At 40.8% G+C, this 25,938-nt stretch overlaps 2 protein-coding genes across 17 annotated transcripts in view; one reads left to right on the top strand and one right to left on the bottom strand.

Moving 5' to 3' along the window:
* Positions 1 to 1,737: 1,737 nt before the first annotated feature.
* FAM72A (family with sequence similarity 72 member A) lies at positions 1,738 to 24,629 on the bottom strand. Of its 7 annotated transcripts, none has more exons than XR_009531205.1 (5): positions 22,520 to 23,512; positions 20,148 to 20,225; positions 17,501 to 17,625; positions 6,486 to 6,639; positions 3,276 to 3,359 (listed from the first exon to the last, which is right to left on the bottom strand). XR_009531205.1 is itself a non-coding variant. In XM_060091034.1 (5 exons), exons 1-5 carry the CDS (start codon positions 24,627 to 24,629, stop codon positions 13,661 to 13,663), a joined length of 450 nt encoding a protein of 149 aa, XP_059947017.1. In that variant the 3' UTR covers positions 12,631 to 13,660. The 7 variants fall into 7 exon arrangements, 6 of the variants coding, with proteins under 6 accessions (XP_059947015.1, XP_059947018.1, XP_059947017.1 ...); XM_060091034.1 differs by lacking the exons at positions 3,276 to 3,359; positions 6,486 to 6,639 and adding exons at positions 12,631 to 13,755; positions 24,492 to 24,629 and having other exon boundaries at positions 23,232 to 23,245; XM_060091032.1 differs by lacking the exon at positions 6,486 to 6,639 and having other exon boundaries at positions 1,738 to 3,359.
* The window catches only part of SRGAP2 (SLIT-ROBO Rho GTPase activating protein 2), a 243,118-nt gene continuing 241,333 nt past the window's right edge, over positions 24,154 to 25,938 (top strand). For 5 of the 10 annotated variants that reach the window (XM_060091025.1, XM_060091022.1, XM_060091024.1 and 2 more), the window contains exon 1: positions 24,154 to 24,287. The gene's annotated coding sequence lies outside the window, so the exon portion shown is untranslated. The remainder of the gene's footprint in view (positions 24,288 to 25,938) is intronic. The other 5 variants (XM_060091030.1, XM_060091029.1, XM_060091028.1 and 2 more) reach the window with 2 other exon arrangements.

Below are 25,938 nucleotides of genomic sequence, written 5' to 3'. Positions count from 1 at the left end.
GTTTCCTTCCTGGAAAAGAAATAGCGTGTGTCAAAGAGAGCAGCTCATTTGGATAATTTTTTTCCTTCTTCCCTGGTTTCTTGTGAGCTCTGACTGTGCAGTTCTCTCGGAGCCTCTTCCTTCCCAGATAACCGCTGAGACAACAGAGCTTATGGTTTTCCTGAGGTTCCTTTGATAAATGGCTAACATCTGATTGATCCATTCTCATTTCACCTGTCACTTGTACAGAAAAACTGTAGAGAGTGTAACAGCACAGGAGAATAATTTTTAAGTTTTTCAGACATTTTGTAAGATTTGATTTTTTCTGCTTCTCTCACCTCTGAATGATTTCACTGGGGTATCTTGGATGTAAAAGGTTTCTTCAAGTTCTTTTGCTCTTGGATCCTCCAATTCTCTGAGCAGGTGACAGCCTCTAGAAATGCATCTAAGGGGCCTCCATGGTGGAGCAGTGGTTAAGAATCTGCCTGCCAATGCAGGGGACATGGGTTCAAGCCCTGGTCCAGGAAGATCCCACATGCCGCGGAGCAACTAAGCCCATGTGCCCCAACTACTGAACCTGCTCTCTAGAGCCTGTGCTCCACAACAAGAGAAGCCACCACAGTGAGAAGCCTGCGCACCCCAATGAAAAGTAGCCCCTGCTCGCCGCAACTAGAGAAAGCCCACGCGCAGCAACGAAGACCCAATGCAGCCAAAAATAATAAATTTTTTAAAAAAAGAAATGCATCTAAGGAAAGATCATATCACTTCCATTTTTTGACCCCTGGGCACCTTCCACTACCAAATACACTAAAGAAAACAAGAGTCTTCTCCTGTTAGCTCTGGTGCAGTGGAATTGAGGGGCAACCACAAAGAAATCAGAGTATATCTTATAACGGAGCTGTCAGGCAGCTTGTGATGACAGAAATATTGTTTTTCCTGGTGATGAGACTAGAAGGATCTTCATAAAACCAGCAGATGTATCATTTTCATTTCTGAAAGTCCATTTTATAATAGATTATTTCTCAAAATGGGAAAAAATGAGATTTTGAAATATTTTTTAAAATGCTCAATTTCACTCTTAAGATAAAAACAAATAAAAATTACAAGAGGATGCTTAGCAGATTGGCAAAAATTTTAAATAACCTCCTCTGTTGGCATTTTCATGTAAAGGTATTAGGAGTATAATTTGCTGAACAAATTATACTTGACAATATCTATCAAATTTTGTAGTGCACAAAGATTAGAGTAGTAATTACTTAGATCCAGTTATTTCACTTCTAGGAATTTATCCCACAGGTCTTCCAGACATGTGCTCAAAGATGTAAGTATAAAGATAATTATTGCAGAATTATTTGTGAGAGGAAAAAAAAAAAAAGAAACTTAGAGGTCCATGAAGAAGACTGGGTAAATAAGTTAGTAAGCTAGAGTATATCCATATAATGGGATACTATTAAAGAATAATCTTCATGATGTACTGCTAGGGGAGAAAAGCGTACAGAAACTTGTAGGTAATCCCATTTGTTTAATATTCAGAAACAAGTGACACAGGTGGCATCTGGGGAGGGAAATTAGAAAACAGTTTTTCTTTTATACCCTTATTTTTCATTGTATACTTTTTTAACATTTAGATTTTGTACCATTTTTGTGTATATTTTAAAAAGTAATTAAAATTTCAACACCCACAATAGTGACACACAAAAAAATCTATGGGAAATAGCTTACACACATTGAATTTTGCTGTATGTCAGGCACTGAATTTTTTAAACACTTTACACGTATTATTTGATTGAATTCAACCAGGACCTTGTAAGGTGGGTACTATTATTATCGTCATTTCACAGAGTGGGAAAATTGTGGTAGAGAAAGACTGAATAGGATTCACACCTAATCAGTGACAGAGCTGAGATTTGAACACAGGCACATTTGTTCTAAGACCAGAGTCTTAACCATCATGTTCTACTGCTCCTATGCAATCTCAGACTTCCATGACAAACTTAATTATACTGTAGCCAATACAAAACTTAGAAAACAAACTCAGATGTGCAAGGACGTTTATATTTTCTTTGAGTCAACTTAAAACGGATTCTGAGCCCCCATCCAGCTTTATTGGAAGAAAATATAATCGTAGTCATTACTGGGGCTCCCCTCTCCAAGGGTTGTGCAAGGTCCTGGGGTCTTGCCTGGTTGAGACCCTGACAGTTGTCAGCCAACCCTGGTCACTGCGGAGATGTCCACTGACCCAGTTCAAGACTCTCCAGGCACAGCGTGTAGTCTTACCCACTCCCACCTCTACATTTCAAGCTTCTTCATATTCTTGGGAGGTTTTCTCCTTCCCTTTTCCTGCTGCCTTCAAAGGCATGGAGAATACTCTCTTCAATGAACTCAGGTTTTATCTAAAGACAGCGAGATCATTCTGCAAAAAATCTCTAAGGTGAGAAACTACTGAGGGCCTATCTAACTTGCTTACATCAAAGGAGAAGAGAAAATATAGGAAGAAAACAGAGAAATTCATATTTCAATAAATTATCCTGCCATAGAATCATAGCCATGGAAAACAGGATAATTTTGGATTTGGAATTTACCTCCATCATTTCATCTGCAAGTGTTTGGACTTGTGTGGGTCTGGAATGATGACAATAATATATAAACAAAACCATGTCTTCCACTGGTAGATGTGGATTGAGACACAAGACATTTAACCCCTGCAATTTGAATGCAAAGGCATACTGAGTATGCTTTGCAAAAGGGACAAAAATCTGATGGGGGACTGAGGATAGTCCTTTTTTACACCTTAAAAGTCCTCAAATAAATATCAGTCAAGTTCCTGGCCCCTGCTCAGCTAACCAACAACCCATAAGTGCAGAAAAAAGGCAAGATTGGAATCTAAGGAAGGAAGTGTTAATCCAAGGGCCTAGAATCAAAGAGAACATATTCAAATAGAAACCAGGTTGATACCAGAACTTTAGGAGGGTTATCACAGGCAGGAAAAATATGCATGATCTAAGCATAGGATTTTTGGACTACGGGAGCCTGGGTAAGAGGTCTGCCCCAAATTCCATCTGCCACCAATGAAAGCAGAAAGGAAATGTGTAAAGTGAGCCAAGCCATGGGGAAAGAGTCCAAGTCGGGTGTGCCTCCTGTGTGTTTAGTAATCGTGTCCAGCTCAGCAAAGCTGAGTTTCTTTCCTCTTTGGACTACTATCCATTTTAATGAGCAAGGAACATTTGATCTGAAGCAGTTTCAGAAACCCAAATTTCCCCCAGCCTTTGTCTAAGTTTTGTAGAGGAAAAGGAATAGCTGCAAATTTGCTTGTGAGCGCTCCCGGTCAGCTAATTCCTGGTCCTTTGCTCCACCTAGTGGATTTCCATGCTGGAGAGACTCTGAAAAGAAACCAGAAGAGAAAGGTGTACTTTTGCTGATCAATCTAGGCTTCAGTCATTTTCTTTAAAGACAATACCCTGTTCCACCCTAATCTGTCTTTGTTCAGATTGAGTGAGCTCTTTCATTTATTTCCATTAAAGCCAAATGTGTAGCTGTGAGTCAGCAGAATCTAATGCATTCCTTTTCTCTGTTCTTAATATATAAATAGCGTTATATGATCAGGAGACTCATATCAGCACAGAAAAGCATATTCCACTCATAATTATATCCTCTGATGGCCAAACTCAATCAAACCTTGACAGGACCATTTAATTAAATAATGGCCTGCCTACTTGTTAACCCCCAAGAGGCTTCTTTGAACAATAATTGGTTAGTCATAGGACCTTTTCAGGAAGTTTCACATTCAATTATAAAAACAGATGAAAACATTACAAAGTATAGCAAAGCTAAGAATTTCAGGTACAAAGGGATTCAGAGCCGATTCCTACACAAAATCAATATGTGGAGATAAAGATTAGTATCAGTGTGGGTTTAAGCCATTACAGTATACAAAATAAATTCAACAATCTATATTTATTTGTTAGCTGATTGCACCCCTGTCGGTCATCAGCCTTAAAATCAATCAAATAATTATTCTTTATCCCTTATTACTAGTTGATATTTAATTGCTGTTATAGGTTGAATTGTGTTCCCCAAATATTTATATGTTAAAGTCCTAACCCCCAGCATCTCAGAATGTGACCTTATTTGGAGAAAGGGTCTTCAAAGAGGTCATCAAATCAAAATGAGGCCATTAGGGTGGGCCCTAATCCAATATGACTGGTGTCCTTTTAAAAAGGGGAAATTTGGAGACAGACATATGTAAAGGAAAAACACCATGTGAAGATAAAAATGGCCATCTACAAGCCAAGGAGAGAGGCCGGGAACAGACCCTTCTCTCACAGCCCTCAGAAGCAACCAACCCTCCCAGCATCTTGATTTCTGACTTCTAGCCTCCAGAACTGTGGGATAATAAATGTATGTTGTTTTAGCCACCCACTTGTGGTACTTTGTTACGGCAGCCCTAGCAAACTAACACAATTTCCTCTGGCAAATGAATAAGAATCTCTGCAAAAATGAAATTAATCCATAGAATGCTAGAGTTGGAAGGGAATCTCAGAAAACAACTTGCCCAACCCCTTGTTTTAAAATAAGATGCCTAAGGTCACACAGCAAGTTGGTGACTTTGTCACCCTCTTAGCTCAGCCTTTGGTCCTTCCATGTCTCTCCTAATCTGCTGGATATTTCAAAGATGGTGGCAAAATCAGCCTATGATGGTGATTAGATCCAAGACTTTGTTGGAAAGAATTTCCTTGGGGACAATATGCAAGCATAGACCCTTTCTAAGTATTTGCTAATGAAAGCACATGCTAACTAGGAGAATTAATTGCTGGTTGCATGCCAGCCAGAAGATTGATACCCGGTGGAACAGTGAGACAGGTAACTTGACCTCTGGCTGGACTGATAGGATCTATAATTCCTCCAGACAGGCACTTGGCTGCGGTAAAGGTCTAGCTGTGGCTGGAGGGTTGCCCCCATCCCACAGAGAATGATTCACCAGAGTGACTTAATCATCTATCAGTCAGAAGCTCAGTTTCATGTGAGTGGGGTGGGGGCTGGGGAAACAGAGTCTGGCTTCATGGTGGGTGTGGAGACTTGTTATAATAGTAAGCACGTTGTTGATTAAAGTGCATGACACAAGTAATTGCCAGAGATCCCAAACCAGCTATCACCTAGGATTATGGAGATCTGATCTAATATGAGACAGAAAGCCCAGTTTCGACTCCGCAGCAGAAACCTTTGAAAAGTGTCCAGGAGTAATTGGCATTTAATCAATGCAATCATTATCCCAGCACATGGCTCCTGCAGCTTCAGGCCCCCTTGCAACCACTGAACTGCAAAAGGGAGAATATATCCGTTTAATTTCACCACCACCAACATTTGATTTACAGTCCCAGATGAGGTCCAAGTGGAAATATATCCACGTTTTTATATTTGAGAAACACAGTAAGAATTCAGTCTTGCATCAATGGTATGGTATAAACAGTGATGGGCATTTTCCCCTTACAGAGGCCTGATCAGCATTAATTTTGATAGACAGGAGAGTAAAACTACAGCAGGCTGCTAAGCATTTGTTTTTCATTTAATCTTCTCTAAACCTTCCATGAAACATGGGGAAGAATATGACTGCTCTTCTCTCCCCGAGATATGGAAGGAGTGTATGCTACTTATAATTAGGAGACAAATAAATATTGACTTTGCTTTTGGTTTTGCTTCATAAAGTGTTATCATTGGGCATCCAGTTAGGTATTTAAAGGAGGACATACTTCTCTTGAAGGGAAGACACTATTTTTAGGCCTGTATCTCCTCTCCTTTTCCAGGCAGGAGTTCTTAGTTCACTTTCACCCACCCTGTAAAGGGCAACTAGAAAAAAAGAGAAGGCCCAACTTTCCCTGTCAGCATCTCACAAGTCTTTCCTGTAGGATCCATAGAGGAAGTGGGGAGGGAAAAATAAGTATTCTTGAATTTAAGGACCTATAAAATGTTTTCTTAGATTGATAGTAAAAAATTTCAGTGTTTTTCGAAGGGTACTCCCAAATTACCCACTTCAGAATGACCTAAAGAGCTTGTCAACAATGTAGATTGCCAGGCCTCCTTATGTGTTCTGCATCAGAATTGATGACGGTAGGGACCTGGAATCTACATGGTTAACAAGTGTCTCCAGAGACCCCAATATACACTAAAAATGGATTCTACTCATCTTCCCTATGTCTCAACATTACTGTTCCAAGTTTCAGTCTCTTCTCTGTCTACACTTACTCCCTCCATAGCATCAGGTCTCATGCCTTTAAATGTTTTTACAGGTAAATAGCTCTCAAATTTATATCTGCAGCCCACAGCTCTTCCCCCAAACATGAGAAGCCTATATCTAACTGCCTGATTGATATCTAATAGTCATATTAAAAATAAAACTCTAGTTTTCTCTCTGAATCTCTTCTTCCTCAACTCAGTAATTGAGATCACAAAACCTTGGAGTCATTCTTGATTCCGTCCTTCATATCTTCCTCACTTTCTCTCATACTCACTTCCAGTCCGTCAGAGTCCTGTGAGCTCTTTCAAATATGTCCCAAATCTTCCTCTATTCCATAGGCTACTATAGCAGCCTGCTGTTTGGTCTCTCTGCTTGCTTTCTGTATCAGTCAGAGTTCAGTTGCAGATAACAGAAGCCATTCTAGTTATCTAAAGCAGAAAGGGATTTAATACAGTTGTAGTAGATTCATGTTACACAAATCCTTCCCATCCCCCATACCTTTTTGCAATGTGACTTTGCCACAACTCCCAAAAAGAAATGGAGTCTATATTTCTTTTCCCTTAAATCTGGGCTAGCCCTCTGATTAACTTTGACCAATAGAATGAGGCAGCAGTGATGTTGTGTGACCCCCCAGACATAACCATAAGAGGCTTTTGCAGCTTCCATTTTCACCCTCTTGGAAGGCAGCCTTCATATAAAGCAGCTTAGGCTAAATTACTGAATGATGAGAGTACACATGAAGAGAGAGGGCTCAGACTTTTAGGCATCCCTGCCAAGACCCCAGACATGTAAATGAGGCCATCTAGGACCTTCCAGCCTAGCAGAGCTGACAGCTAAATACCACTGCATATGTGAGCCCAGGTGATATCAGCAGAAGAAGCACCCAACGAACTTATGTATGGGGGGTGTTCATTACACAGCAAAGGTAACTGAAATGTCAGTGAAGTTAGGGCTTGCAAAACCTTTGAAGGGCTGTAGGGGCATGCTTTAGGCTAGGTCTCTAGGAATGACTCCCAGAATAATACTGCAGAACTGGCCTGTCAAGGGAACTACTACTTCTGCCATAATCTAAGGGTCAGGAAACCACCAACCACTTTCTAGTTCCAGAAACACATCACCTTAGCCATGATCTGGGCATCAGGGAGTTGTTACAAGATCTGCTGGCTGCAGATCTATACCACAGTCATTTTACATTAGCAAAATGAATGATTAATGTGCCTTTTCCCCACTTAAGTAAGTTCTGAATTCAAGACATGTGCAAGTACAGGTATGAAATTAAGCACAGAATCCGTTTGGTATTCTAGACTACTTTGTGTGATTTACAAAAATTTTTTAATAATAAATCTTTAAGAAAGAATTCTCTAACAAGTTTAGAGAAACAGAAAAAAAAAAAAGACTTGTGCAAGTGCATATGACTGGCAAAAAGTAAATTTTGTTTGAATTTCTAGCTGCAAGAGAGTCTGGGAAATGTAATTTTTAGCTTTTTAGCTTATGTGCTGCTGAAAGGCACAAAAGGAAGAATTTTTTAAAATGTTTTGTTCACTGTTATAGCACCTAATATAATGCCTGCACATAAGTGATGGTCATTAAATATTTGTTAAATGACTGAACTAAAATTTGATAAAGGAGAGGCATGATTGAGAGATGATTGTCTCTAGTTAGCCTAGAGTATGACATTCGGTATGCCTAAACCCCTGTTTCTGTCATTCCTTTTCCTGAATATATCCTGGAGTATCAAGAAAGATTTATAATTCAAGATTTTTTTTCAGTCTAGTATTTGCCATCTTTACTATCACTGTGCAACCATCTTGAGTCAAACACACTGGGTTTTTTCTTGTGTAATAAATTTTCATTAAAAAGGTGAATTTGGGAGGATGGAAAGAAGTTTTTGAAGGGCGAGCTCTTTAGTCTTTCCTGCTTCCCATGGCTTTGGCCACCATCTCTCTTTGAGGGCTTGTTCTTCAGGATACTGACAGCTTGATTTCTCTGGGTAACATCATGCAAAGGAAATTAGCTCAGTATGTCTTCTACTGAATTCCATCTGTAGTTCAATGTTTTAACGTATTTATGAACAAGGCTACAGAGCAATTTTGATAAGACAATGTTCCAGTCTCTGAGAATATTTTTCCCCAAAAGACATTTTTAAAAATACCACTGAACAGCCTGGAAATCCACCCCCGCATGAGCAATCTCCAGAAAACTTTTCAGGTGTCACAGCCATAATAGCAGGTGGTTCCTTTGGGTATAAAAATTATGACAAGGATAAGAGACAAAAAGCAAACTGTTTTGATATTCTGGGTACAGCTTTCCCCAAGTGAATCATTCCCATATGCCTACTCTTACCATGGGCCCCTTTCCAGAGGAAGTGGGTTGTGTGAATGGAGGTGTAGAGATGCATTCTGGTGGGCAAACTTCGATGGTTCCCATATTTGGCAGATCCAATTAATCTTTAGATATTTGTCAACCCAGTCTTCTACGAGTCTCAAAAGGCAAAATTTGACTATGGATTTGATACCTGTTTTCACTCCTCTCATAATAAATACTTAATCTTGTTATGAAGATTCAGTAGTGCTCATTTGAGGCAAGACAGCTTCTGAAATTCCATAGAAATACATTTTAAATACAAGCTTGTAAGGAAGGCTGAGACTAGAGCAGTTTGCAAAAGGTGGTCATTTAATTCACTTGTCTATTATGAAATATTTGAGACATACAAAAAGTTTAAAGAACAGGTATTTACTCTCTAGTGAAATTTTGTTGCTTATAAGATAAAAATCTGGACTAGTAAAAAAGACTTTGTTTCCAGATAGAAATGCAGTAAGGCTGGAAATTAAGAGTTTTGCATAGATTTATTTTTTCCTTTCTCTCTAGTTATAAGATTAGCATTTTTATCATTTACAGGCACACCAAGTCTCCCTTACTGAAAAGGGAGATGCTGTTGTCACCATCTTAATTTAAATAAAAAATCTACCAAGGGAAAGATGTGTACAGGAAGATCCCTGATGGAAAACTTGACTTTATTTGGATAGAAGACAACCACTTTGAAAAATAAAAAGGAAACAATAGTCATTAAGCTAATTAATTCTGGCTTTTCCAAATCTTAGAGTGGTGCCATTTACTAGCTGTGTGACATTGGGCAAGTTTTTTAATGTCTCTGTACCTTGTTTCCTGAACTGTATGGTGAGGATAACAATAGGATCTACCTCTTAGGGTCGTTAAGTGTAAAATGCGTACAGTAAGTCCTTAATAAATGTTAGTTCACTTTCTTCTTCTTCCTCAACAAAATGTTAGCTCCACATGAGAGCAGGGACTTTGCCTGATTTCGTTCTGGATCCTCAGCTTCTATTTTGCCCACAGTAGGCATTCAATAAATATTTGTTGAATGGATTAATTGATGAAAGTAGCTAGTTTTGAGGCTAAAAGTGAAGGAGAATTTGTCCTAAGTTTTATAGCTAGTGAGGGAAAAACAGACCTCAGGTTTAAGATAGGTTAGGGAGGTAGGAAAAAAACCCTAAACTAAGATGAGAAGACCAAGATTTAAGTTTAAATTCTAACTCTCTGGGTGTTGATACCAAGGTTTTCTTTCTCGATTTGTAAAATGTAACTCCCAAGGTTATTCTGAGGATTAAATTAAAGTGTGTATGAACGCTCCCAATAAAATATATAGGGGTATACAACACATGGTATTATTAATTTTTATCTCAGTAAGTTTATCCATTGGATGACAATCAAATGATTCTATGAGTCTTGGAAGAAAGAATCTTTAGCTAAAGATTTAAGTACTAAAAATATTCAACCCCAGAGGTACCACAGACATAGACTAATTTTTTCCATCTGTGCAGTTTAGGGTAGATTTGGCATACACTCAATACCAGGCAAGAAAGAAACTGGTTTAGGCTGCTTTTAAAGTTTAAAAAAAAGGCAGAAAAAACAACTATTTCCTCTTATAAGCATGAATGTTAGAATAGAGAAAGGCTTCATCAAGTAATTCACCACTGAAGCAAGCATATTTAATTCATATCCTCTCCTACCTTTTCCCACTCCCCATTTTTGTTCTAATTATTAGTCATTTTATATATCATGATTTATGTATTATGGTGGCTTCCCCCTCACCAAAGAAAAGTAAAATAGGTTATTCTTTATCAGCCACATGTGACTCAGAGGTCAAAAGGGCAGTTCTTTGTAGGGTAAACTTCCTAGATTAGCAGTATTTAAAGACCTGGTTTTCAGAGCCAGGGATTACTCAGAATATTATGGCTTTAAGATTATGCCCCACCCAAGATGCCTCACCAGAGCCTGAGTCTGAGGCTGAGAAACTGACTTGAGGAAAAAGATAAAAGAGCAAAAAAAGCCATAGTGGGTGAGCTGATGACTCACCGCCCCTTCCTTGAACTTCAGGAATGACAAGATGGAAGAGGGGAAGAAAGGCAGTGCCCCACTGCAGACCAGATGTTTCAAGAAAGACAAGAAATTCAGGGAACTTAACAACTTATATATGTTCTTAGGGTAAAGGCAACAAATATAATTTCCATGGTCAAGTTGTTGAGTGCATCAAAGAAAGGAAACTAGGAACACTAAATTATTTTTTAGCATCAGCACTATCACCCTAAATCTGATCATTTTATTCCCCTGATTAAAAACCTCAATAACTCTACATTGCTACTGGATCAAGTCTAAACTTATGATGGCATAGAATAGTCTAACATGATCCCAACTTTCCTTATCACCTTCATCTTCTAATAAATTCTTATTACATATCTTGGAAGGTATAGGGGACCACTTATAATTTACCAAATAAACCAGATACTTTTAAACTCCAGTCCACTTGTTTACACTATTCTCTCTGCTCAGAACTCTCATCCTGGCTGGCAAGCCCCTAACGCACTTCAAAGCCTGTCTCAAGTATGATTTCTTCTCTGTAGCGTTAACTTCTGTTCTCTCCTACTACTCAGAATGATTGTTCTTTTGTCTACCCAGTCATTGAACTGGAAGCATCCCATTCATTAAATAGACTCATAGGGTTCTATCCCCTCCCAAACTTACTGAATTCTCTATATGGGCAATCGTGAACCTGTCATTGTGCAATTCTTGGCACACCATAGGAGCATAATATAGTTTTGTTGAATTGAGTCAAATATTAGAAGACCAAAGCATAAATAGATTTTCTAGGCCTGGGAATTATGTTAGGACTAGAAAGTGTATGCTAAATCCACATATGAGATTTTGCTTTTGCTCTTACCAGAGAGGGTGTAATTTACTTTTATTTAAAAAAGTGTCATGAATGTATTTCTCTAGATAAAACATTATTAATCCATTTGGGGCTTAGAACTGGCCTTCCCATAACCCAGTTAGCCAAAAGGTAGCTGAGTAATTTGAAATACTCTCCAGCTGGGGTGGGATCACATTTGGGGTTTGCTTCAATCAGTGAACCTGTCTCGCTTTGCTCTTCAAAGAGCTCCTCAGTCAACCATAGCGTTTGAAAGCCTGAGCAGAACGGAAACCGGATGAACTCTGTTGAATTCCAAACTTGCCACATTGTCTACTCTAGCATTAAACTCTTCTTCTCTAACTGAACAAGTTAACTGAAGAGGTATATAACGTAGTATCAATTTATTTTTTATCTTATCCATTATGCCACCTTGTTCCAGAGTCTTTAAGAGTTTAAAGAAAAAAAAAAAAACCAAATCCAAACCAAATTGTTCCACACTCATCCCTTTGGTTCTTTTAGTGACCTTCTGTCAGTGCTGATAGTCAGGGTGAAAGACTTTGGAAAAGTTTTCCAGTACTAGTAACAGCATTTCCTGAAGCATCTTTTATCTTTCATCTTTCATCTTTATGCAGCAAATGATCCTGTCAGTGCCCACAGGTCACTTTTACCCTAAGATCCAGTGAGTTTGTTCAACCTTAAAATCAGTCACTGAGGCCCTCACCTAGAGCACATAACAAGGTAGTTGTTACCAAGCATGTGTCCCAGCTAAATAAAATCACAGCTGATTCATGTCTGAAGGTGCTCAGGGGGTACAGTATAATGATTAAGAACAGGAGCTCTGGAGTCAGTTTGTCTGTCTGAATCAGGCCACGCCTCTGACTGGTTATGTGACTTTAGACAAGCTTCTTAGCCCTTTATGCCTCACCTGTCTTATCAGTAAAAAAGAAATAATAATGATACCTACCTCTCATGGGTTCCTTGTGTGGAATAAGTGAATTAAATGTGTAAAGCACTTACTGGTACATGGTAAGCATGCAATAAATGTTACCTCGTATATTCTATACTTTTATGTTTTTAGGTAAGAAAAGTGGGTACAATAAGAAATATTTTTCTCTATATTTTTAGGTAAGAAAAGTGGCTAAAATTAAAAATTAAAGGAAGGCTGATCATTTTTAGAACAAAACTTTATTCACAAAACTGTAACTTGGTCTGTTTTGGTATGACTATTGACAAAATGCCTTTGACTAAAATATTAGTTAAGGTGATACATTGATTTTTAGCTTTTCATAAAACAAGAATCCAAAACTATTCCAGTTTCTTATTCCTGTGTGGCTCTGAATGCAGATAAACAAAACAAAACAAAGCAAAACAAAATTAAAAAAACCTTCCTTATAATGTACAATGGCTTAAGCAAACCACTCACTTCTTTAAATTTTTTCTATTTAAGGGTTAGGACTGAGACTACTCATCTAAAATTTGCTATTCACAGAGAAAGCCCTGGAGAATAGGAAAACTTAAAGATGGAGGTTATCTGGCTTTCATAATACAATATCCGTATGACTTTAGAAGAATGTAAATAAATAATATTAGTAAACAGTATATATTGATAATTTCCTGGCAAATTCATTTATCTAACATCATGCTGAGGAAACAAGAGGATTTCTCCATACATTCACAGTCTTGTTCCATATTAACAGTTATCACCAATATAACATATGATAACCAGTACCCATGGAAACCTAACAGCCTATTTTTACAAGGTCCCTGTTAAGCTTTAATTCCCAGCTGTGCTTCACACATATATACATGCTTATATGCATAGATTTATGCATGGATATAAGCATGGTGATATATGTGTGGATACTAATGCCCCTTATTCGAATGTAAAATTAATACCATCTGGCATCTAGCTGTAAGAAAACCATTCCCAGTTTGGGAGATAGTTGAGTGACACATGAAAGATTCTTCTACTATCTGAATTTAAGAGTACACCTATACTGGGAAGAGGGATGGAGAGAGGAAGGGTAGAAGTAGAAGCAGAAGTAGAAGAAAAGGACTACATTGGTTCAATAAACTCAGGCAATTAATTTGGGACAGAAAATAAATAAACCAACAAATGCCCCATTTTTGTTTTCCAAAAAAATAAATCACTGGCAAATCCTTACTAACAATTTTTGAATTGGTCCATTAATATATTTTTTACATCGGAAAAAGTTTAAATATTATATATATTATAATTCTATTTATCTAATACACTCCTCTGCTGAGATATCTGACATGTCTTCATCTGTACTCTCTTCTACCTCTGGCAAGTTGCCCCAAAGTAGGAAGTTTACACCTGAAAAGAAAAGCTCATAAAATTATTTGGTGCTGACTACTGTTACAACTCAGAACATGATATATAAAACCTTATATGTTAACAGTCTTATATTAAATCAGTGTTAGCAGTTAAGAGAAAAGCTATTAAAGAATGAACCACAAATAACATGATCGATACCTAGATATTAAAATTATCCAACATCTAGAATACAATCATTCTTTAAACACTTTTAATTAAGGGCTTGAACTCTAGAATCTTGGAATTCAAAAAGATCTCAGGAGTCCATTTTCTCAAACCTTGCTTCCAGCTACATTATGCCATAATCACTCTACACTGAGAATTTTCAAATCTATTTTAATGATTTTTAAGAATGGAGATCTCACAACATCTTTTTAGATTACATTTCTCTTGGAGGGTGCATGGGAAAGGCCTGAATAAGTCTCCTCATCTCCTCAACAAGTATGGAAGTCACTGGTGCCTTTCTTCTGGTTAAAAAAAGCAGGGTTTTGGAGCCAGTTATAATATGAACAGTAATCCTTGATATACATGGGTTTTAGGCTAGAGGCTGTCAAGGTAAAACTATAAACTTTAGGACCAGGTTGTAGCCGTCAGTACAATAAACAAAACGACAGTCTAAAGCCTCATTATGAAAGAACAGTCAAATATCATATTAAAGAATCCAGCACTGGTATACGATACAAGACCACATATATGGTAGGGGATAATAAGACGGTTTATTATGGGCACGTACTATATTATAACTTGAAAGCACTGAATTGAAAAAAAATACCATTATTAATTGACCTCTTGGAGAGCCAATAAGAAAGCAGATCTCAAGCTGTCCAGTTGTCATTGTGGGCACAGGGAAGACTCAGCAACTCTGGGTATCCACTCCACACATACTAAGATAGTGGTCACATGGTGGAATAGAATGAGCCAGGGTTTGGAGATTTGGTTTGAATCCAGTTTCCACCACTAACAGTACACCATGGATGTTTTTACTACTTTTACTACAAATGTATATAACCACATGCAATATATATTATTGTTTTGTGTATATAAATTTTTTATAGTATGCTATTATATGTATCTCTTCTAATTTGCTTTTTTCATTCAACATTGTTTTTGAGATTTGCCTGTCCATATGTGTAGATTTAGCTCATTTCTTATTTCTTTTTTTTTTGCAGTACGCGGGCCTCCCACCGTTGTGGCCTCTCTCGTTGCGGAGCGGATGCGCAGGCTCAGTGGCCATGGCTCACGGGCCCAGCCACTCCGCGCGGCATGTGGGATCTTCCCAGACCGGGGCACGAACCCGTGTCCCCTGCATTGGCAGGCGGACTCTCAACCACTGCACCACCAGGGAAGCCCTCATTTCTTATTTCTGTTGGGCATTCCATTCTGTGAATTAAAAACAAAAAAACAATATATATCTTAAATATGGCCCATCACTCGTCCTTTCCTCTAACTGCCTATTTTGCACAGGTGCCCAAGGAGACATGTATAAGGATGCACACTGTTGCATTATTAAAATAGTGGAAACAATGAACTGTCTCTCTTGGGTGAGATACTGGAGTTTAATCAGGCAAGAAATTAGCATCTATTTGATGCATATTGATGTCTATCATATTATTTTCTGTAATTTTTTTGTATGTTTGAATTGTTTTCAATAAAAAAACACTTCTTTTCCCCAGAGAATGGATGATGTTCTGCTTTTGAAGAGATGACAGGATAGTAAGGAATCACTAGGCAGAAATCTAAGGGAGAATTAGAACCCATAAAGGTGAATGGAGAGCTGAAGACAACTTTCCTTTGAGGGCATTTGCCAGTCCCATGGAATCTGAACTGAGGTGTCCTAAGCCTCCACAGGAGAGTCTCAGGAAATCAGGTCTACACGTGAAGGCTAACCTAGAACATAGACTTCTTGGGGCCCTTTCAGTCTAAACAGTCTAGAATTTTATAAAGCTTGTGTACGTATTACTTTGATGCTGCTGATTCAGGTGATTCAAGTACAGTTCCAATGCCATGAGAATTCCTGTTTTATACGAAGCATCTAGAAAAATCTTCCTTCAAATCATAATATTAGGGTTACAAAGGAGAAGTTTGATATTCTTGGAGTCGATACTCAGAGACATGAGTGGCTCGGCACAATTGGTTCAAAGGAGAAAAAATAAACTAAGAGACTGGATCTGACAGAAGCAGCACCTTCCTTTCTCTGTTAAGAAGGGAGGAAGGAAATCCTGTGATACATCTGTTTCTCATGGATTAGATTCAGTGCAAATGGAAGAATGCTGGGCTTTTATCTTTGAAAAATTGACCAATATTAAAAAGTAAATCAAAATTGAAAAGCCTCCGCCCTGTGTTTTGAATTCTATGAAGCAGGAAAAATAGTATCAAAGCAGAAACTTCCTTTAATGTGTCCCATGAGCAACACAAATATAAAACCGGAGGCCTAAATTAGGAAGCTATATCTCACTTAGGGGGGGTTCAGATAAGTCCTTGCTCAAAAATGGCCTTCTTAACATACTAGAGTCTTAAATTAAGGCCTCCAAATGATGGGTTGAAAGCCACAACTGAATGCCAGGTGATTAAAAAAAAAAGTTAGAGTCTATAAAAACCCAAGCATAATTGGAGGGTTTAAAGACACTGACAAACTAGCTTACAACTCATGATCTCTCAGTCTGTGAAGGCAAATCATACTTCAAAAAAAGAAGTATATTTTAAGTTCTGAAGAAGACTAAGACACACATTTAAAAACCTGAGAATGTTAGTGCCAACTTGGATTGTCAAGTTCTTTAAACTTGTTCTGTATACTAAAGTTCTGTAAACTTTAGTTCCCTGAAAAAGTCCCACTAGGGCTTCCCTGGTGGCGCAGTGGTTGAGAGTCCACCTTCCAATGCAGGGAACACGGGTTTGTGCCCCGGTCCGGGAGGATCTCACATGCTGCGGAGTGGCTGGGCCCGTGAGCCACGGCCGCTGAACCTGTGCGTCCGGAGCCTGTGATCCGCAACGGGAGAGGCAGCAACAGTGAGAGGCCCGCGTACCGCAAAAAAAAAAAAAAAAAAAAAAAAAAGTCCCACTAAAAGTCAACTTCGTATTAAAGTCAACTTCGTATTCTGTGTAAGCAGATATTAGACATTGAGAACATGTGTCCTATAACAAAACTGAAAGGCTCCAGACAATATAAAATGTATTATGTAAATATCTTTTAAGAAATAATCAGTAAAACATACTGGTATTAAATATTTCCCTTGTCTGAAATTTCATCATAATTTATTAATATAGATGTCAAAATGGCTATTTTTATCCTGAAGCAACATTACCAAATACAGAGGTTACCTAGTTTTCCTTCCTCCCAGCTCCCCATGACCCTAGCCTCCCCTCCTCCCTTTTCTTACACACACACACACACACACAGACCCATACACACAATTGACTATCAAATCTAAATTCTTCCAAAATTCTCTGGAGCCATATTATGTATCAAGGCAGAAATTTAGAGCAATTAAAATATTAATTTTAAAAGGCCAAGAAATCCAGCCAAGTTTGAGGCTCCTAGATATGATGATGGAAATAGAAATGCAATGAATTTTGGCTAGTAGTTTCTGTAAGTAAATGTTTGGGATAAAAGGATCGAAGTTTCACTCTAGTGGATCCAACCCAGGTGAGAAAATCTCAGAGAGGATCCTGAAATGATCTATGGAGAGGTTCACTCAAGTCTTGGTAGACAAAAGTTAGAGGAACGTCTGAGTCTGTTGTTTCTTACCAGTAGAGTCTAGTCTGTTAATACCATAAACTGCCTGGCTGTGAAACATCCAGAAGTGTCCATTGTTGCAGGAGAGAAGGCAGGAACAACATGGAACAATCACATGATAACCTACAATGTTCCCACTAAAAAGAGAAAGTAAATATTATTAGATACAAGGTAATATCTGACCACGTAAGCATTTTTATGTGCTAATGTAAACAGACAGACCATATAAAGATCTCATTTTCTCCTAACAACCTCCACTGCTGGGATCTTTGGGATGGGAGTTACTCTGATAATGGTTACAGTTCTACTGCCAAGTGGGAAAATAGTCTTTAAGTGAAATAAGAGTAACATATTCTCTGTTTCTTTGCTAGTATTGTTTATGCATTCCCCCTTCAGAAGCTAGTTTCTAAATGCCATAAGGTTGTGATTTGTCCAAAATTGATGGGCTGTATAGACAAAATACATTAAGTAAACTCGGACCTGTGGATAAAAGGTTTTTGCTCTCCCCAGGACTGTGGCAAGTTGGGTTCTTATATGTTTCAGGTCCATGCCAGCACCTAAAAACTGTTTCAACAGATGGAGGAGTAGGAAGACAGCATGAGCCCATGAAAACCGAACACAAGCTGGCTGATCTAATTTTAGTCTCAGTGTTTTTGAAGGAATTCAGAAATGAAGCAAATTCATAGCTTCTAGAGAAAGTTGCAAAAGTTTTTACTGTCTCCAGCGTTATCCTTCTGATTAGAAATAACTCACTCTTCCATAGGCTTTTTTCCTATCTGGTCACTATTAAATAGAATGAATATACAGGGAACATTTTAGCTAGAAGTTTTTTGTTTTTGTTTTTAATGACCACATGAACTGCTTACACCCTGAGTTGTAAAAATTCCTATTATAGCTTGTTCCTCCCCTGTGAGATGTGAGTCAGTCATTTTTGTGAGGCCCTACAAAAAATACTATAAAATGTACCAGCCCACCTCAAACATGTCTTCTAATCATAATCGGCTTGAAAGGCAAACAAATGAAAGTAAAAGATGTTCTTGGATTAGGACTGACAGTTATTTATAAGGTTATTGTAAGAATAAATTCTACGGCTTTAATTACCACCTGTATTCATTCATTCATTCACTCATTCAGCTAATGTTTACAGAGCATCTGCTATGTGTCAGGTACTGTTCTAGGTGCTAGGAATAAAGTCCTTGTTCTCATGGAGCTTTCTAGTAGGGACACCTCAGATCATTTTGCTCCCTTGTTAAAACTCCTTCAATAGCTTTCCACTGGCCGAAAATGAAAACCCAAAGACACTTCCTACCAAGGTTTAGATCTGTGCTATCCAAAACATGGCTGTTGAGTACTTGAAATTTGGCTAGCCTGAACTGAAATGTGCTGGAAGTATAAAAATACACTACATTTCAAAGACTAAGAATAAAAAATAAGAATGTAAAATATTTCATTAATAATTTTTTATGTTGGTTATATGTTGAAGTGACAATTTTTTGAATCTATTAGATTAAGTAAAATATACAATTAAAATTAATTTCACCTGTTTCACCTGTTTCTTTTCACTTTGTAAAATGTAGTTACTCAAAATTTTTAAATTACGTATGTGGCTTGCACACATCTATTGGATGGCGCTGCTCTAGATTATCTGGGTTCTGACTGCATCGCTAATCTACCCATACTACTCTCACCTGATGTTCACAATCTTTCAGCCACGTTGGCCATTGTCTTTTCTATTCCTTGAACATATTCTTCTTTGCCTTGGGTTCTCTGCCCTGGCTGTTCCCTCTGCCTATAACATTCTTCCTCTGGCTCCTCCCTATCTCATCCTTTAGGATTCAACTCCAGTGTTACCTTCTCATGAGGAGGCTTCCCTGACCATGCTATCTAAAATAGCTCTTATCATTCTCTCAAGCTCTATTATTCTCTGTCATTTATTATTATTATTTCCTTTGGAGTACTTCCCACCCTATTTAAGATCTTGTTTATTTAAATATCTTACTGATCGATTGTCTTCCTACTGGAATATAATGTCCAAAGGTCTATGACTCTGTCTTCTTTATTGCCAGATTTCCAGCCTCTATAACAATGACTCGCACATGGTAGGACCTCTGAGTTGTACTTTATAGTTTACCAAGCCTTTTAACATTCATAATTCACTTGATCTTTACAACAACTCTGTATGGTAAACACAAAAGATATTATAATTTCTATCTTAAGAAGATACCTATCTATCTTAAGAAGATACCTGTCTTCTTAAGATATAAATTAAATAAGGAAACAGAGTTTCAGAGGTTTAGAGATTTAAGAAGTTTACTCAAGATAACAAGAGAATAAGGGTAGGGCCAGGCAGGGCTCAAGCCTGATTTTTATGACTGTAAATCCAAGCGTTTTTTTTTTCCCCTCTAAACTGCATTGCCATTTTCTGAAAGTTAAAGCAGATATTTGCTAATGCACTTTGAAAAACTGTAAAATCACATACAAAGGTAAAGTGTCATAAGACCCTTTTGAAAAACAGTTCTAAGTAACAAATGGTTTTTCAACGGTTCATTGCATGGGTGATAACCAGTGCTCGATGCAGCCCACTGAACCTTTCTCTGTGCTTCGGTGTCAACATCCATCTCCCAAACCCAGGGCTATTTGGAATATTGCCACACATTACCATTTTAAACATGCGATGTCCTTCAGTTTACATTTGCAAATTTCAGTGAAATAGCATCTTCCAATGAAGTCCACTGCACTGGAGAGGGAAAAGTATAGAGATAGTCAAGTGTACTGTTAAAAAAATGTTGTGCAAAACACATAACATAAAATTTACTAATTTAACCATTTTTAAGTGGACAGTTCGTAAGTGTTAAAGTGTATTCATATTTTTTGTGCAACAAACCTACAGGCCTTTTTCATCTTGCAAAGCTGAAAGTCTATACCCATTAAATAACAACTCCCCATTTCCCTCTTCCCCCAGCCCCTGGCAACCACCACTACTTTCTGTTTCCATGAATCTGACTACTTTAGATACCACAGATAAGTGGAATAATACAGTATTTGTCTTTTGGGACTGGTTTATTTCACTTAGCATAATGTCCTCAAGGTCCATCCATGTTATAGCATGTGACAGTCAGGATATCATTCCTTTTTAAGGCTGGATAATACTTCATTACATGCATGTACCACATTTTGTTTATTCATTCATTTGTTGATAGACATTTGGGCTGCTTCTACCTCTTGGTTATTGTGAATAATGCTGCTAAGAACATGGGTGTTGCAAATATTTCTTCTAGATCTTGCATTAAATTCTTTTCAATATATACCCAAAAGTGGTATTGCTGGATCACATGGTAATTCTATTTTCAATTTTTTTGAGGAACCGCCACGCTATTTTCCACAGTAGTGATACCATTTTACATTCCCACCAACAGTGCACAGGGTTCCATTTTTCCATACCCTTGCCACAAAATGTACTTTTGATTATGGTTTAGCATGAATTTTGTAGACTCAAAGAGCTGCAAGAGAGTCTAAGAGAAACTGTAAGAGAACGATAGTATATTTTGTAAGGGTAAGTTAATATTTGTGAGCTCACTATAAATATGACAAACCTTCTATTCCAAAAATCTTAAGTGTTCATTGATTCATATACAGCTTAGCACATTAATCCATCACTATTATAACCCCTACATGGAAGAGAAGACAAGAGGAAAGACCTGATTGTACTCCAGACTCTGGTTTAACCTTTAACAATTCACATATCTGAGCTCTCCTTATGACTATTTTATACTTACCATAGCTATTGCAAAGACGAATGGGTTAATATTTAAAACTGTTGTTTCTGTATGTGTTACTAAAAAGAAAAGGCACTAGACAATAAATCATAGAAACTTTGCAGTAGTAGGTTCTAGATTTATTGTCTAGTGCTTTTTCTTTTTGCAACACATACACACACAAAGAGGTACTTATAATAGCCCATTTATCTTTGGAATAAATGAGGGCCTTTGGCTTTGCCATTAGGCATGACTACACTTAAACCAATGAAGATAAGATTTCAAGGGAGGAAGAGTCCACAGCTTTGAGTATATTTAATTTTTTTTAAAGTTTCTATCATTATCATGAAATTCATTTTAAAGTAGTCTGATTATTAGTGTGCCTTCTCTGGCTCTGTGTCCAAAGAACAGCTGTCCATGTGCATTCTGGATAATTTCTCTTTCACTTTAATGATAAAGTTTCAATAAAGAGCAAAATCTTGAAAAGCATGTAAAGGCACATATATGTTGACTATAGAAAGAGAAAGTACCTTTTAGAGCTAGAAAAAGGTATATTTGAGTCAAATAAAATGGCTATTTTTCCAAATAGGAAGCAAATTCTTAAGGACTCTACACCTAAAAGTGAGTAGTGATTGAAAACAGAATTTAAAAAGATTTGAGTATGCAAACCAATGCATAATATCTAAAATAAGCTTTATGGGTGACAGGGATTATTTGAGGGCTAAGTCCTCTTTCATCCCATAAAAATATATATGTCTCTCTCATTCAGAAAGAGAGAGAGAGGGAGATGATAAGAAAAGAATACTGAATTAGGTGGACAATGGATCTGAATCAGCATGCCAATTGCAAAAAATGGTAGAAAGCTAGGGAATGTTTTTTTGGAGTAAAACTTTAGGAACAAAAATCAAAAACACTTAAATGACCTCTCTTCTCCAACACTACAGAGAATCTTGCTTGAATTACCTACCGTCTCAGTCATGGACTTGATCCAGTGAGAGGAAGGTTTGTCAGGGCACAGTAGCCAGGGATTCAACTGAAGGGACCACATGACTATAATTGAACTAGAAGCATTACATCAGGACTGACCACTCTGGCTAAACCACAGACTTTGTCCAGACAGTCTGCCCCCTTAGTTAAACTCCAGGGGGATCATCAGACTGTTGGGAGTGGCTGGAACACCAAAATGATAACCTCCTTGTTGACCCCCAGAGGTTCAAGCCATACACTTTTCCCATCTAGTTAAACGCTACCATTGCCCGCCACTAGCATGACTTACTTGGTAGGAGGGATGTCTGTAGAGAAAAGTTCTATTTCAGTGTCAGCCAGCAAAATAGCCTTCATTCCCCTAGAGCTGAGCACTTGTTTACAGAATTTGCAACACAGGATGGACACGCGCCGGTCATTGAAACTACAGTTGCTCGTAGACATGGCGTCCGGGGAAGGATGAGGTGTGGGATTTTGAAAATAGAGCAATACCCTCCCTAGTTTGATTCTCCCAGGCTAAAAATCAAATTGTGAGGCCTCGATCTTTTCTAAGCCCGAAAACTGAGAAGGAAATGAGTTCTTTTCTGTTTTCCCGTGGGAGGGTAAAAGTAGTATTTATTGAGTAGAAACCGGGGAGAAGCAGCAACCTTGGCTTTCTCTTTAACTTTCGGGGAAGGGAGAGGAGTCTGAAGTGGGGAGGAGGCAGGCTGCAAGGTGCCTCGGGAACTTCTCTAGTTTTCCCTTTCTCCAGTCTGAAGGATCCTCTACTCTTTAGCTCCTGCTCCTTTTGCAATTCCCTTAGCTTCTCCCGTACAGGCTCTTTTATCTAAAGCTTCCCCCTTAAGCCCCTCCCTCGGAGCGCTCCAATTCCTCTCTCGGATCACGGGCTAAGCGTCCCTACCCACGCGTCCTCTTTGGAAATCTTTCTCCTCTCCCCAGGATTCAGAAATCCCCTCAGCTTTTCCCACCGGGCAATCCCGGGTGTTCCTTAATCCTCCCGCGACCCTTCTCCGCTCTGCTCTTTCGCGGGCCGCCCGCTTCACTTCTCTCCTGGCAGTTCCCAGCCCTCAGCGTGCGGGCTCTCGCGTCGTTCCTCTCGCGACTCCCTCCCCTCAGCTTTCCCTCGTGCCCCGCGCCGTCCCCTCAAGTCTTTCCCGAGCGGCTGCTCCAGAGCTCGCGGTGGTGCTGGTGGGTCGGGGCAGAGGTCGCTTTGGGGGCTCCGTCGGCGTTGGTGCCTCTGCCACTGAACACGTCGTTTTTTGCTCCCTCTTCCGTTCTCTGCCTTTCCAACCGGCTGTCAGTTTGAATTGCCAGCGCTGCGCACCCATTGGAAGAACTAGAGTTCGCCCACGTCCCGCATTGGAAGGCTCGGGAGCCTGCCCCTGACGAGATCTTAGTGGCCAGGAGCTCTACGCCCCGCCCCAGTAACGGTGCCTTGATAAATTCGGCTTGCTGGTTGGCCGAGCTTGGCCCCTCCTTCGATCTCATTGGTCGGCTCCGGGAGGTTTGGGCGAACCCTACTCCCGCCCCAGTGAAAGCGGCAAGGCTCGCCCTTCGCGCTTCTCATTGGAAGACGTTCTACAGTCCCCGCCGTTCTCTACTCTGTATTGGCTAAAATTCTCCGCAACGCCCCTCCTCACTACCCCGGTCCAATTGGTCGTGCCTTCTCTCAAAAGTATGTGTTTGGCTGTTGGTTCTATCTTAATCCCGTCTATCAGTTCTACTTTGGGGTTCGGCAACCCGGGGAGGAGCTTACTCTGTGACCACGCCTCGGTAGTGCTAGTCACACCTCCAAGTTTCGCCAGCCCCTCCTCCTCATTCCTAGCCTCTTGGGGTCACCTATTCCTATTGGCTACAGGCCCCATCGGTCGATAGAAAGTGGGCGGTGATTGGCAAGGGGGTGGGCTCTGCTTCCCGGCGGGGTCCTGCGGAGTTGGCGGAGGCTCCTCAGGGGACTGGGGGACCGATCTGCGTAGACGCGGGTGGCGGGGAAGAGAGGGGAGGAGAGCTCTGAGTGGGAAGCGGAGCCGGGGCCCCGGGACCCGTCGCGTCAGAGCCAGGTAAAGGCTCCTTCCCTCTCCCCTTTCTTCTTCCCCGCCGCGGAGCTGGAGCCCTGACTGAACAAATCCGGGCAGAGGCGGGAAGGAGAGGGCGCGGATGCTGCTTTCGGCGTCGCCTTAGCGTTGCCGCCCGAAATCCCTCAGACCGCCTCCCTCCTGACCCACTCCCAATCTCCCAGTACAGCCCAAATACTTCTTTAGGACTGCATCTCCGCCCTTTACCGTACTGCCTGGGACTCTGCCTTGGCTCACATGCTGCCGCGCAGTCTGCACCCAGCCCCCTCCCCAAGTCCTCTGCACACTGGCAGCCTTGGTCCACCTTCGGGCAACCGTCGCTGGCATCACCCGTAACCATCGGCTGCTCTCTTCCTCTGTCTCCAAGTCCTGGCAGACAGTCGGGTTACAGCCCTGGACCCAGAAGGATGGGTGTTCCGCACTGCTTCCGGGGCTCTTGCCTGCCCCAGCCCCCGGCCCGCCCGGAATGGCTCCTCTTCACGCACTCCCGTTCCCAGACCTATATCTGGGTCCCCAAAGTTGCTAATATCCTAGTACTCCATGTAACATCGCGGCCCACGATAGTCTCCTAACTTCCCCCTCACCCCCAAGGTAATCCTCCCTTTGCCCTCTCCTCGCCTATCAAGCGTGTGCAGAAGCTCCAGTTATCCGCGGTTCCCGTGCAGCCTCAGGACCCCACCTCTCACCCCCCTCCCCGCTTCCTGCCTGTCTGAACCACCACGCCGCTTCTGCTCCCTGTTCCTCCCTCGGTGCGGCCCTTTCTCCAGGCGCGGGAAGTGGGAGACTCCCGGCGCGGAAAGGGAAAGGGGCGGCCAAGGAGGGAGGGTTGCCGCTGCGGCGCGTCCGGGAGCGAGACGCCCGGCTCTGCACTCGCGTCCCAGTCCCTCCCACCTCCTGGGCCTGGGTCGGAGCGGGATCTCCTCGGGTACCTCCTGGTGCGAGGAGTCGGGACTGCGACCCTCAACGACCTTCCCCCAACCCCCAGCCGGGGATTGGGTGCGGTATCTGGGATCTCTGGGCTTGGGTGACCAATTGGGGATGGCCTGAGAGGCGGTGGCTGCCTTCCTCCCCCCCCCGCCCCCCACCCCCCGCCTTCCCGGTTTTCCCGACTCCGACCCTCGCCTCTAACCCGTTTCCTGCTTCTGCCGACCACATTGTTTTCCTGGATGTGTCCCGTGCCGAGCAGGCTTTTTCCTGCAGATCACTCCCCCCTCACCCCCCAACATTTTGCTGCCAAGAGAAGCTAGCAACCAAAAACAAAACAACTGGGAGGAGGGGCGCAGAGGAAGAAAAGTTGTGCCCGGGTGACTTGTCCCTCCCTGGCTTTGATCCCCTTTTAAGTCAAGGGAGTTGCCCCAGCCGGGGGTCGGGGGCTGTATCAGAGGCAGGGCCGGGAGGGTTCCCTCCGGTAGCCGCTGCCCAGCGCTGGCAAGGTTCGGGAGGTCGCCGAGGTGCCGCAGTCCCCGCCCGGAGCCCCGCGTTCCCGCCGCTAGTCCCCACCCCAAGCCCTCGAAGGCGGCTGCTCCAAAGTGTTTTCTTTCAGCCTTAAAACAAAATCCGGAGGGAGCTTCCTTCCTCCCCACCTCGCTGCGCCGGGCTCTGCGGGCCGGGCGGCGTTTGGCTGAGATGAATGGGC

The sequence above is a fragment of the Mesoplodon densirostris genome, chromosome 2 (genome assembly GCF_025265405.1).
Source record: "Mesoplodon densirostris isolate mMesDen1 chromosome 2, mMesDen1 primary haplotype, whole genome shotgun sequence".
NCBI classification, from domain to species: Eukaryota; Metazoa; Chordata; class Mammalia; order Artiodactyla; family Ziphiidae; genus Mesoplodon; species Mesoplodon densirostris.
The sequence above is the reverse complement of the archived record's forward strand: the minus strand, read 5'-3'. Positions and strand labels throughout refer to the sequence as shown.

What these genes read in the sequence shown, in the direction of transcription:
- FAM72A (XM_060091032.1), bottom strand. Translation starts at nt 22,671, where the DNA reads ATGTCTACGAGCAACTGTAGTTTCAATGACCGGCGCGTGTCCATCCTG. An exon ending in GACATCGCATGTTTAAAATG is followed by an intron (nt 17,626 to 20,147) that starts GTAATGTGTGGC and finishes TTCTCTTTTTAG; the next exon opens with TGGGAACATTGTAGGTTATC. An exon ending in TAACAGACTAGACTCTACTG is followed by an intron (nt 3,360 to 17,500) that starts GTAAGAAACAAC and finishes GTTTCTTTTCAG; the next exon opens with AGTCTCTCCAGCATGGAAAT.